This window comes from Oryctolagus cuniculus, chromosome 13 (genome assembly GCF_964237555.1).
Source record: "Oryctolagus cuniculus chromosome 13, mOryCun1.1, whole genome shotgun sequence".
In the NCBI taxonomy this organism is placed as follows: domain Eukaryota; kingdom Metazoa; phylum Chordata; class Mammalia; order Lagomorpha; family Leporidae; genus Oryctolagus; species Oryctolagus cuniculus.
In genome coordinates, this window is record NC_091444.1 from 34,502,874 (window position 1) to 34,516,671 (window position 13,798).

The 13,798-nt window shown below is 40.1% G+C and overlaps 1 protein-coding gene across 1 annotated transcript in view; it reads left to right on the forward strand.

Annotated features, from left to right (window-relative positions):
* The window catches only part of IARS2 (isoleucyl-tRNA synthetase 2, mitochondrial), a 76,352-nt gene that overhangs the window by 42,210 nt on the left and 20,344 nt on the right, over positions 1-13,798 (forward strand). The window contains exons 14-17 of the mRNA XM_008268410.4: positions 17-110; positions 2,872-2,980; positions 11,873-11,975; positions 12,844-12,969. Of these exons, the coding sequence (XP_008266632.1) occupies positions 17-110; positions 2,872-2,980; positions 11,873-11,975; positions 12,844-12,969 (432 nt within the window). The remainder of the gene's footprint in view (positions 1-16; positions 111-2,871; positions 2,981-11,872; positions 11,976-12,843; positions 12,970-13,798) is intronic.

A 13,798-nucleotide genomic window follows, 5' to 3' on the forward strand; every position in this document is an offset into this window, starting at 1 on the left:
TACATTGTCTTCACAGGTTGGTGGTCCTAATGCCTTGGAATATTTACCAGGTCAGGATATTTTAGACATCTGGTTTGATAGTGGGACTTCATGGTCTTATGTTCTTCCAGGTAACTTTTAAAATTTTTGTTTATATTCATTTTTATTTGAAAGGTGGTGGCAGGGGGAGAGATTTTCCATGTGTTGGTTCACTCTTCAAGTGCTCATAGCACCCAGGGCTCGGCCAGACCAAAGCCAGGAGGCAGGAACTCTGTCTGGGTCTCTCAAGTGGGTGGCAGGGACCCAACTTCTTGAGCCATCACCTGCTGCCTTCTAGGGTGCACATTAGCAGAAATCTGTGTCATTAGTGGAGCAGTGACTCAAACCCAGACATTCTGAGATGCTGACATCCTAAACAGTGTCTTAACTGCTGTGCCTAGTACCTGCCTCCTTCCAAGTAATGTTTTTTTTTTAAATATTTATTTATTTATTTGAAAGGCAGAGTTATATAGAGAAGAGGGAAGAGACAGAAAGCAAGAGAGAGCTCTCACATCTGCTGGTTTACTCCTCAAATGAAACCAACAGGAGCTTCATCCAGGTCTTCCATGTGGGTAGCAGGGGCCCAAGTGCTTGGGCCATCTTCCCCTGCTTTCCCAGGCACATGAGCAGTGAGCTGGATAGGAAATAGAGCAACCAGGATGCAAATTTTTTTGTTACTTTAAGATTTATTTTATTTAATTGAGAGGCAGATTTAGAGAGGGAGAGACAGAGAAAGAGGTCCTCCATCCGCTGGTTCATTTCTCAGGTGGCTGCAGCAGCTGGAGCTGAGCCGATCTGACACCAGGAACCAGGAGCTTCTTCTGAGTCTCCCATGTGGATGTAGGGGCCCAAACGCATGGGCTATCTTCCACTGCTTTCCATTAGCAGGGAGCTGGATCGAAGTGGAGTAGCTAGGACTCAAACCAGTGCTGCTGTGGGATGCCAACACTACAGGTGGAGGCTTAACCTACTACGTCAGCCTTGGCCCAAGAAATCCTGTTTGCTCTCTGGAGCAACAGAATGTGGGGAACATAGTATGTTTGTACAACTGGGTATTGTTGGGGTTGGCAAGGGTAGTGTTCCAGTTTTTCCTGAGGCATCCATAATAGTACTAGACCTCAGTTTTGAGAGGATAGCATTAAAATACCTAGTAGGAAAATACATGTCCTTCATTGGGCCTTTCTTATAGTTTAGGGAATTTGCAAAAGAAAATCCATGTAAAATCATGTTTATTCTCTATTACAGCCAATTACTACATATGAGTCATGTAGTAATTCATAATGACCCAATATAAAGTTAAATATTATTACATTTTTGTAGTAATTTTTAGAAATACTATTCCATACGTTTTTCTAACATGATTTGAAAAAAAATATTGCAAGTTTATGCACTTTGTTTTCCTAAATTATGTTGAAAATGTAAGCAGATAATACTAAAGCTAAGTTTTAGCAGGAAGAAGAGGTTTCCTACCCAAATATTTTGGGTGGCTTCCTGAATTTCAGACAAGAGTATGCCAGATGTGAAACAGTGCTGGAATAGTGTATTTCAGAGTTGATTCACTGCTTTTTACTTACTGAAGTGGTTTTACATTGCTGAGTGCAACAAGTGCAAGTTATACTTGGAGCTATTGACTGGTTAAATTAAATAAAAACTCTCTTTGGGTCCTACCTGTGCTGCTGCTGGAGGTGCTGACAGAGTTTAGTTATATTGTTTCTAGTGTGTGATATTCTTAACCAAAAATTTTGACTGTGACAGAAATTCTTAAATTAGAGATAAAAACATACCTTCTCAGTAAACCTTTTTTCATTCTCTGATATTTAGGTAATTAATTTCAGGAAAGAAATTTGTCATTTTTTAAAAATATAATGATTTGAAAGGCAGAGTTGGAAAGTGTGTGCATGTGCATAAGCACTTCCATCATCTGATTCCCCACCCCCACCCCACCCCCACCAATGGCTGCAACTGCCAGTACTGGGCAGGGCTGAAACCAGGAGCCAGTAACTCCATCTGGATTGCCCATGTGGGTGGCAGTCATCCAAGGACTTGGGCCATCTTCTGCTTTCCCAGGGATATTAGCAGGCAGCTGGATCAGAAGTGGAGCAGCTGGGACTCAACCAGGGCTAGCATAATGGAATGCTAGCATTGCAGATAGTAACTTAACCTGCCAGTTTGCCATTTAAACGTGTTAATGCATGTGTAGAGGTCTGCCAGAACATGAATAACCTACATGCACAGGTGAAAACTGCTCTTTTTCTCAGATCTCGAACCCCTCCTCAGTCAGTGAAAACAGACCAATGATTAAGAAGTAGATTGATTGACTTAAATTTTATTGTTTTTTTTTTTTTTTCCCATTTATAATTGTTTTTTAATTTATTTGAAAGGGAAACAGAGAAAGAGCAAGCGCACTTCCATTCACTGGTTCACCCCAAATGCTTGTGGTGGCTGGGACTGGGCCAGGGCTAACGCTGGGACTGGAAACACCATCCTGTCTCCCACATGAGTGGCAGGAACCCAGTTACTTGAGCCATCACTACTGCCTTCCAGGGTCTGCATTAGCAGGAAACTGAAGTTGAAGTCACCCTTTTAAGATCATGTGCAAAAAAAAAAAAAAAAATGTAGGATCACATGACATGTTTAGTTGTCTTCAATCTGTAATCCTACTGTTCTGTCTTTTGTAACCTTGACCTTCAAGGTACAGGTTGTTTATTTCCTAATTGGCAGTTGGGTTAATAGCTCAAGTGATTGCAACGGGTAGAGCTTGATAATGATTGCTTTTATTACTTTCACAACTGATACATCCTTGTTTTGTTTTCGTATTTTAATTAACTTAAACTTCATATATATTTTTTTAAGGTACTGACCAAAGAGCAGATTTGTATTTGGAAGGAAAAGACCAGCTTGGGGGTTGGTTTCAGTCTTCTTTATTAATAAGTGCGGCAGCAAGGAAAAAAGCACCTTTTAAGTAAGTATTTATACCTGAGCTCAGCAAAGCAACATTCTTTGAGTACCTCTTCCAAATACTTGCCAATATGTGAAGATATGTGAAGCACTGTGCTGAGTAGATGTATGATCTTTTTTTTTCCTTTTAAAAGATTTATTTATTTATTTGAAAGGCAGAGTTAGAAGGAGATACAGCGAGATCTTCCAGCTGCTGGTTCACTCCCCAGATGGCCTCAATGGCCAGGGCTGGGCCAGCTATGTCACAGTGCTGGCCCCCATGCTGGATCTTTAGAAGAAAATACATAGGATAAAAAAAATTGCATGGATTTCAAATTTTTTTTTGCACCAAAATAAACTAGTACTAATATGTTATACCATGTCTGAACAGAATCTACTTAGGGGCACTGAGAAGGATAAGACATCAATTTGAAAAGATCCTCCCCACCCGGCCCTGCTTTCAGAGCAAGGTGAATACTGCACAAATTGAAGGAACGCAAACATCAGATTTATGGTGAAGCTTGGGTGCAACAATGGTGAAATCATTAATACTTTAAGAAATCAGCCTTTTATAAACAGATAACTCATTTTTAGAAGGGACAAGATGATGTTGAAGAAGAAGTCCATAGAAGCAGATGATCCACTTCAGTTTGTGAGGAAAAAAATTTGTCTTTGTGTCCTAACAGAAAAGAACCAATGATTAACAGCAGAAACAATAACTAACACCATAGACATCTCAACTGGTACACTGTACACAATTCTGATTGAAAAATTAGAAGTAAATGTTCTGTTTCATGGGTGCCAAAATATCAAATGGAGACCATAGCAGAGCTTTCTGAAACAAGTAGAAGCCAGATCCTGAAGCATTTCTTTTCTTTCTTTCTTTTTTTTTTTTTTAGAACATTGATTTATTTGGAAGAGAGAATAGAGAGGGAGGGACAGAGATAAAGGTCTTTCATACATTGATTCATTTCCCCAAGTGGCTGAAATGGCCAGAGCTGGACTGATTCGAAGCCATGAGCCAGGAGCTTCTTGTGGGTCTCCCACATGGGTGCAGAGGCCCAAGTGCCATCGTCCAATGCTTTCCCAGGTGCATTAGCAGAGATCTGGATCTGAAGTGGCGCAGCTGAGACTTGAACCAGCACTGTAGTCAGAGGCTTAACCTACTATACCACAGTGCTAGCAACAAGATTTATTTTTTCTTAAAGATTTGATTATTTGTAAGGCAGGGTGGTGGAAGGAAGGAGGAGGAGGGAGGGGGAAATGAAGGAGGAAAGAGAGAGAGATCCCCCACCTGCTAGTTCATTCCCCAAATGCCTGCAACAGCCAGGGCTGGGCCAGGATGAAAGCAGGAGCCTAGAACGCTGTCCAGGTCTCCCATGTGGATGACAGAGACCCAAGAACTTGGGCTATCATTCTCTACTTTCCCAGGTACATTACAGAAGTATAAAGTATCTCAGTCTTGAACTGGCACCCCTGCATGGGATGTAGGCATAGCAAGCTGTGGCTTAACCTGTAGTACCACAACACCTATCTGAGGCATTTTTGAAACATTGGTATCAGAAGGAGTCTGTGTTGTGACAGGAAGTTAAGCCTTGCATGGGCTTCTCATATCAGTGTGCTAGTTCAAGTCCTAGCTGCTCTGCTTTCAGTGCTGCTTCTTGCTGTTGGACCCAATTTGGGGGTGACCCAGTGGGTGGGAGATCTCTTTGTCTTTTCTCTGTTGCCCTGCCCTTCAAATAAATAATACATTTTTAAATGATTTATTTTTTCATTTCTAAGGCAGTGTTACACAGAGAAATAGAGATCATCCATCTACAGGTTCACTCCTCAGTGGCCGCAACAGCTGGAGCTGGGACTCCATCTGGGTATCCCTTGTGGGTGCCAGGGTCCTGAGCACTTGTGCCATCTTCTGCTACCTTCCCAGGCACTTTAGCAGGGAACTAGGTTGGAAGTGGAGCATCCAGGGCTTGAATGGGAGTCCCTGTGGGATGTGTTGTATGGGATGTGTTGTTGCAGGCCGTGGCTTAACCCGCTATACCACAATGCTGCCCCCCCCCAATTTTTTTTTTTTTTTTTTTTTAATTTATTTGAGAGGTAGAGCTACAGACAAATAGAGGGAGAGAGAGAGAAAGGTTTTCCACCTGCTGGTTCACTCCTCAAATGTCCTCAGTGGCTGGAGCTGGGCCGATCCAGAGCCAGGAGCTTCTTCCAGGTCTCCCACATGGGTGCAGGAGCCCACACACTTGGGCCATCTTCCACTGCTTTCCCAGGCCATAGCAGAGAGCTGGATTGGAAGAGGAGCAACCGGAACAAACCAGTGCCCATATGAGATTCTGACGCTGTAGGTGGAGGCTTAGCTTGCCGCAGTGCAGGCTCCTCAACTTTTTTTTGCTTTGTTTTTTTTAAACAAAAATTTATTTTGAAAGGCAGAGTTAGAGAGAAACAGAGAGATCTTCCATCTGCTGGTTCACTCCTCACATGACTGCAGTGGCCAGGACTGGGCCAGGCTGGTGGCAGGGGTCCAAATATTTGGGCCATCTTCTACTTCTTTCCTGGTCACATTAGCAGTAACCTGGATTGGAAATGGAACAGCTAGGACTGCAGTCGGTGCTCATATGGGCTGCCCACATTGCAGGTGACAGATTAACTTGCTATGCTACAGTGCTGACCCCAATAAATATATATTAAAAATTATGATGGGAGATGAAACGTGGCTTTAGTGGTTTGATTCAAAGACAATGAAAGCAATGGTCACCAAGAACTGGAAGTTATCCTAATGCAAAAGCAACAGTTTTCAGTATACTCAAGGTTTTATACTTAATTTTCTTGGGAGCCGAAGGACAAAAATAACTGCTTATTGTGTGAGTGTTTTGAGAAATTTATCCAAAGCTTTAGCATAAGAATGTCCAAGAAAGCACCACCAGACAGTCCTCTACTATGACAGTTTTCCAGTTCATTCCTCAAGACAGTTTTGCAAGAGTTTTCAATGGAAATCATTAGGCAACTACATTATATCCCTAATTTGACTTCTGATTTTTTTTTTAAGTTAAAAGATTTTATATGTGATCCATTTCCTTTTTTCCCAAGACAGTGTTACTTTAGGTTGCAGCTTACAAATTATAAATGAATTTTATCAAATTTATTTATATCTACAAATTGTTTAATATGTAACTGTGTATACATGTGTTCAAATTGATAAAGCACTTTAGAATTAAACACTGATTCACAGTTAATTTGAAAATGTTGGCCGGCACCACGGCTCAATAGGCTAATCCTCTGCCTGCGGCGCCGGTACACTGGGTTCTAGTCCCGGTCAGGGTGCCAGATTCTGTCCTGGTTGCCCCTCTTCCAGGCCAGCTCTCAGCTGTGGCCCGGGAGTGCAGTGGAGGATGGCCCAAGTGCTTGGGCCCTGCACCCACATGGGAGACCAGGAGAAGCACCTGGCTCCTGGCTTCGGATCAGTGTGGTGCGCTGGCCACAGCAGCCATTGGGGGGTGAACCAATGGAAAAGAAAGACCTTTCTCTCTGTCTCTCACTGTCCACTCTGCCTGTCAAAAAAAAAAAAAAAAAAAAAAAAAGTCTTTTGAAGTTCTAATGGAATAATACTAAGTGGAAAACAACTTAGCAAATTTTTAGTCAAAGTAAGTAGTTTTTACCAGTGAGTGAATTTGAATCAGAGGAGTTTAATGATTCCCCCAACAACTATAAGAAAGATATTTACTTATAAGACAAAAATCAATCTCCCAGTCATATATTCTTTTTTTTAACAATTTTTTTTATAAGGAACAAATTTCAGGTACTTCATATGTACAGATTTAGGGTCATAGTGATACTTCCCACACTCCCTCTCCCACTCATGTTCTACCCTCCCTCTTCCTTCCTTCCTTATTTTAATTTTTACAATGATTGCTTTCAGTTTATTTTATAATTATAAGATTAACCCGGGGCTGGTGCTATGGCACAGTGGGTTAATGCCCTGGCCTGAAGCGCTGGCATCCCATATGGGCATCCCATATGGTTCTAGTCCTGGCTGCTCCTCTTCCAGTCCAGCTCTCTGCTATGGCCTGGGATAGCAGTGGAAGATGGTCCAAGTCCTTGGGCCCCTGCACCCTCATGGGAGACCCAGAAGAAGCACCTGTCTCCTGGCTTCGGATCGGCACAGCTCCGGCTGTTGCAGCCATCTGGGGAGTGAACCAGTGAATGGGAGACCTCTCTCTCTGTCTCTGTCTCTCTCTGTAACTCTTTCAAATAAATAAGTATTTTTTTTTTTAAATAAACCCTCCACTAAGTAAAGAATACACAAAAAGTAAGAAAAAATAAAAAAACTTCCACAGCAATAGACAAGAACTATAAACAATAATCAGTTCTCAAAATATCAATTTTGCTAATATACATGACATCTTTTTATACTCTGTTATTTACCAGGATCAGGGAAAACATTTGTCTTCTTGGGACTGGCTTCTTTTACTAAGCATGATGATTTCCAGTTGCATCCATTTTGTTGGGGAAGATAGGATTTTTTTTCTTTTGTGTGGCTGAGTTACGCCATATGGTATATGTACTACATTTTCTTTAGTCGTCAGCTGATGGACATCTGGGTTGATTCCATACCTTAGTTAATGTGAATTGAGCTACAGTAAACTTAGGGGTACAGATAACTTTCAGATGCTGATTTAATTCTTCTGGGTAAATTCCCAGGCACGGGATGGTTGGGTCATATGGTAGATCTACTTTCACCTTTGAGAAATCTCCATACTGTCTTCCACAATAGCTGTACTAGTTTGCACTCTCAACCACAGTGTATTAGGATACCCTTTTCCCCACATGCTTGCCAGCATTTATCATTTTTTTGATTTCTGTGTGAGTACCATTCTAACTGGTAAGGTAAAACCTGATTGTGGCTTCTGTTTGCATTTCCCTGCTGGCTAGTGATCATGAACGTTTCTTCATGTGTCAGTTAATGTAAAAAAAAAAAAATGCATTGATATGATTAAATTTCTAGGACACTCATTTCTTTAGGGATGAGCTAAATAGCTGATGTCATCACTTTAACAATATGTTGCACTTGAGGGAGCTTATGTTGAGACATAAAGTTTACAATGTTTAAAGTTTTTTAAATTGTATTTTATGTAAAAAGCAGAGAGAGAAACAGTTCACTCATTTCACTGGTTTATTTTTCATATGCCCACAACAGCCAGAACTGTAAGCCAAAGCCAGGAGCTGGGAATTCAGTCAGGGTCTCCTCTTGGGTGATAGAGACCCAACTGTTTGAATTACCTCCTGCTGCCTCTATGGTATGCATTAACAGAAGCCAGAGTCAGATGTAAAGACAAGACTTGAACCCAGGCTCTCCATTATGGGATGTATCTTAATAGTTATTTTAGACTTTAATCTTTTATTCTTAATTTTCATTTTTTAATCCCATTTTCCACAGAGTTTTTAAAGTCCTCTCTTATATGATAAGTCAGTGCCCTTTTTTTGCTTACAATTTCCCATTATAAGAATTTTGGGTGAAAAGATGTGTCATGTGACTCTACTATAACTCCTATAGTAGAAATATGGCATGCACTTCAGTTGTTGGGGAGAGCTGTGTGGAGCTGTGGTCAGACTTGACAAGGAGAATTGTAGGAAAGGAGAATCAGAGAAGGCAGCCTATACTCAAATATCCTTTGTGGTAACGTCCACAGTGGCTGATTAACTGAAACATTCCTTTAGTAAATTTTATGTTGGTGATTCTTATTTGGCACACATAATTGCTTTCCTTTTTTCAAATGTATGGGTATGCTGATGAGAAAGATTCTTGAATAGCTAAAGATTTTTGCTATCTTAGAATGAAAACCTGTGACAGAACAATTTGTATGTTTATATTTCTTGTTTTTAAGATTTATTTATTTGAAAGGTGTATGGTGACTCTTACTCATCACTGCCGGAGAATTAGGAAGGCTGCTTGCAGCTTGGGGCTCTGTGGCACAGGGATTTGGACTCTCACCTGTGGTGCTGGCATCCCATGTGGGTGCTGGTTCAAGTCCTGGTTGCTGTGCTTCTGATCCAGCTCCCTTCTAATGCATCTCAGAAAGCAACTGATGACCCAGGTCCTTTGGCCTCTGCTACCCACATGGGAGATTTTTAAAAACAAAACAGTGGGACAGGAGATACCACTTTTTTTCAAATTGATTTTTTGATTTTGATGGGATAATGTATTCTTTTAAAATAGTTTCTGTTTATTATGTTCCTTACAAGTTCAAATTTCTTCAGATTTCAAAATATGGTCAAAATTGTGACTGATATAGGACTTTTTTTTTTTACCCCCCAAAGAAACCTTATGAGTACAAATTTCATAAGTACAACTTTAGGAATATAGTGATTCTTCCCACCATAGCTGTCCTCCTGCACCCACTCCTACCCTACCACCTCCTCTCTCTCCCATTCCTTGTCCCATTCTCCATAAAGATTCATTTTCAATTAACTTTATACATAGAAGACCAATTCTGTACTAAGATTACAACAGTTTGTGCACACACACACACAAACTGAGAACAAGTTTTACAGTTAATTCTCATAATACAACTCGTTGAGGACAGAGGTCCTGTGTGAGAAGTAAGTACACAGTGACTCCTTTTGTTAATTTAACAATTAACACTCTTACGTATGATGTCAGTGATCAAGGTTCTTGACATAAGCTTTCAAGGCTGTAGAAGCATTTTGAATCCACAGTCTCCGTCAGTATTTAGACAAGGCTGTAAGCAAAGTAGAAGTTCTCTCCTCCCTTCAGAGAAAAGTAGATCCTCCTTTGATGGCCACTTCTTTACACTGGGATCTCATAGAGATCCTTCATGTAGGACTTTTTTTTTTTTTTTTTTTTTTTTGCCACAGTTTCTTGGCTTTCCATGCCTGAAATACTCTCATATGCTTTTTCAGCCAAACAAGAATGCCTTAAGGGCTAATTCTGAGGTCGGTGCTTTTTAGAGTGATTGTCATTCTATGTGGACTGCATCCCATGTTGGAACGTTCTCTCCTTTTTAATTCTACCTATTATTATCCAGACCCTTGATCTTATTTATATGATCCCTTCAACACTTAATCTTATCTGTAAGATTACTTTAACACTTAATATGATCATTTTAACACTTAAGATGGCATTTTTACCACCCAGCTTAATGGGATTTGTGGTTCCATGGCAAGTTTTTAAACTGTACTGTTAGAAGTAAGTCTGTAGGAATGTATGCAGAACTAAACAGCTTTATAATTATAAACTTCCTCCTCCCTCGCTTGTTTGCATGCTTATTTACTGAGATCTGTTTTCAGTTGACATTGTATGAATGATTAACTCTGTGTTCAGTAGAGTTGAACAAATACTATGAAGAAGAGAAAAGGAAAAAAACCTGTTCCTCCACAGTCAAGACAAGTGCTGTTCAAGTCATTTGTTCTCAAAGTGTCAATTTCACTTCTACAGTTTCTTTGGGACTGGCTTATTTCATGAAGTAGAATGTTTTCCAGATTCATCCATTTTGTTTTAAATAACTGTATTTCATTTTTTTAAACTGCTAGGTAGTATTCCATAGAGTATATATCCCATAATTTCTTGGAATAATGTATCCTTTTTTTTTTCTTTTTTTTTCTGTGAGTCTGCTGTGTGGAATGTTGAAGCATTCACTCCTTTTATTTCTATTATTACCAGACCCCCTCCCCTTTGTTTTTTAAGATTTATATTTATTTGAAAGAGTTACAGAGAGAGGTAGAGACAGAGGTCTTCCATCCACTGGTTTACTCCCCAGATGGCTGCAATGGCTGGAGTTGTGCCATTCCAAAGCCTGAAGCTTCTTCCGTGTCTCCCATGCGGGTGCAGGGGCCCAAGGACTTGGACCATCTTCCACTGCTATCCCAGGCCATAGCAGAGAGCTGGATAGGAAGAGGAACAGCTGGGACTACAACCAGCACCCATAAGGGATGCCGGTGCCTCAGGCCAGAGCTTTAACCAGCTGCCCCACAGCGCTGGCCCCCAGGATAGTGTATTCTTTAAGTTACACTCTTACTGGTTATTGTAGTGATCAAAAGCAGTATATAACACTAGCTCAGAGAATAATTGATTAGTTGGATGACAACATTGAAAGTTTTTCTGTGTTTGAGAGTTTCCTGGGGCCTGAGCTCTGGCACAGCTGGTTAATAACAGCCATGGCCTGCAGTACCTGCATACCATATGGGTGCCAGTGTGAATACTGGCTGCTCCACTTCTGATCCCATTCCCTACTAACGTCCCTGGAAGAGCATCGGAGGATGGCCCGGCAGTTGGACCCCTGCACCCATGTAGGAGAAAGAAGAAGCTCCTGGCTTTGTTCTTGCCCAGCCCGGTTGTTGCAGCAATTTTGGGAAGTGAATCAATGAATGGAAGATTTCTCTAACTCTACCTTTCAAATAAATAAATAGATCTTTTTTTTTTTTTTTTTGTAAGATTTATTTTAAAGAGTTACACAGAGAGGAGAAGCACTCCCCAGTTGGCTGCAACAGCTGAAACTGTGCTGAACCAAAGGCATGAGCCAGGAGCTTCTTCGGGGTTTCTCACATGGGTGCAGGGGCCCAAGGACTTGGACCATCTTCTGCTTTCCCAGGCCATAGCAAAGAGCTGGATGGGAAATGGAGCAGCCGGGACTCGAACCATATGGGATGCCGGCACTTCAGGCCAGGGCTTTAACCCACTGCGCCACAGCACCAGCCCCAATAAATCTTAAGTAGAGAGCTTCCTATTAAATGTTTATGATATATAAGTTACTAAAAATTAGTCTTTCAAGAAAAACTTTATCTATAATCTATTAAGAAAAATCTTGCTTTTCTGTTCAAACTAAGATATGCTTTTTAAGCTGTAAGTTGTCTTCAAAGATATAATTGTGCTTATTAAAATACCTGGTTTATCTTCTAGGACAGTGGTTGTTCATGGATTTACCCTTGGGGAAAAAGGAGAAAAGATGTCCAAGTCTCTTGGGAATGTCATTAACCCTGATATTGTCATCAATGGAGGACAAGTAGGTGGTTTTCTAAAATTTCAATTGCCTTTTAAGTCTCTCAAACTGGCAACTGAAACTCTTAATGTGGTTATTTCAGTGTTTAAAAAAAGAAAAGCAAAATTGTCTTTTTATATTAATGCAGTACATCTTACCCAGTTTTAAATCTAGTCTCTTAAATAATAAATGATTTTAATAAAAAAGGGAGAGGCCAGGATTATGATCCCTTTGCCTCATTTCAAATCTGAATTTCCAGTTAGGTCCTAAATCATACTATTCTTTTTTTTAATTGAGCTTTTAAAATATAAACTAATTTTAAAATTAAATGAGACTGGTGTAAGAAATGAATGTATTGTGACTGCTAAGTATATGCATATTTTACTGTTATTTTGGAAATTGTGCATTTTAACTTTAATGTCATTAATGGACATCACATCTCAAGTTGCTGATCATTTGGGTTGGTTTTTTTTTTTTTTTGAGTTGCTTTCATAAAAGGAATTACTTATTTTTATTTCTGTGACTTTTGACTACTCTCCTGTCCTATAATATCATTACTTTGTGTACAGGGTTGCTAGGGAATAAATGTTGAAAGCGAAAGCAGTCCATCTGCTCCCCCTCACCCAGCATGTAGACACTGCTTGCACTGCTCTTTTCATAGACACCAACTGAAACAGGTAGATGCAGACATGACCTGCAAAAAGATTAGGTATTAGTACCATTGTGTTGAACAAGATTAAGATTGCAGAGTGTGTTCTTTCCAATTCTGTAGTTTTTAAATGATCTTAATTTGAGACCATTAGCCTGTATTTCATTATAGTGAAATAGAACATTTGTTCAGTTAGTTGAAATCAAAATCATTTGTATTTATATATTGTTTCTCAATGAATAGGATCAAAACAAAGAGCCTCCCTATGGTGCTGATGTTCTGCGTTGGTGGGTAGCTGAGTCTAATGTTTTCACTGAAGTGACAATTGGCCCATCTGCACTCAGTGCTGCCAGAGATGATATTAGCAAGGTTAGCACCATTATTCTTTCTCAGTTTGAATGAAAAGTGTAATAATGTACTGCTTTTAAAAATGAGGCACATTTTGTTTGGCACTGTGAAGCTGAATGAAAATGAAATGTTATTTTTAAAATTTCCTGTGTTAATGTATTTGTTAAGATCATCTGTATTAATGATAATTTATATACTGTCTTTTATATTTTATATGACAAAATATGTATTTTTGTATATTTTCTGCACTAACCTCATTTATTATGTTTTATTAAATTTTTATTTTATTTATTTGAAAGACACAGAGAAGTGGGACAAAGACAGATAGAGCTCTTCCATGTACTAGTTAACTTTTCAAACGCCCACAACATCTATGTTAGGGCCAGTTCAAGTCTAGAAGCCTGGAAATCAATCTGGCTGTCCTCTTTAAGACAGTTTGGCAGGAACTCATCTACTTAAGCTGTCACCTGCTTCAATTCAAGGTATTTATTAGCAGGAAACTGGAATGAGAAGCAGAGCTTGGATTTGAACTCAGGCACCCCAATACAGGATACAGGCATTTCAATCTGTGCTTCACATTTATCATTATTTTCACCTATAAAGCAGGTGAAGTAACTTTTTTTTTTGATAGGCAGAGTTAGTGAGAGAGAGAGAGACAGAGAGAAAGGTCTTCCTTTTCTGTTGGTTCAACCCCCAAATGGCTGCTGTGGCCGGTGTACTTTGCTGATCTGAAGCCAGGAGCCAGGTGCTTCCTCCTGGTCTCCCATGTGGGTGCAGGGCCCAAGGACTTGGGCCATCCTCCACTGCCTTCCCGGGCCACAGCAGAGAGCTGGAGTGGAAGAGCAGCAAC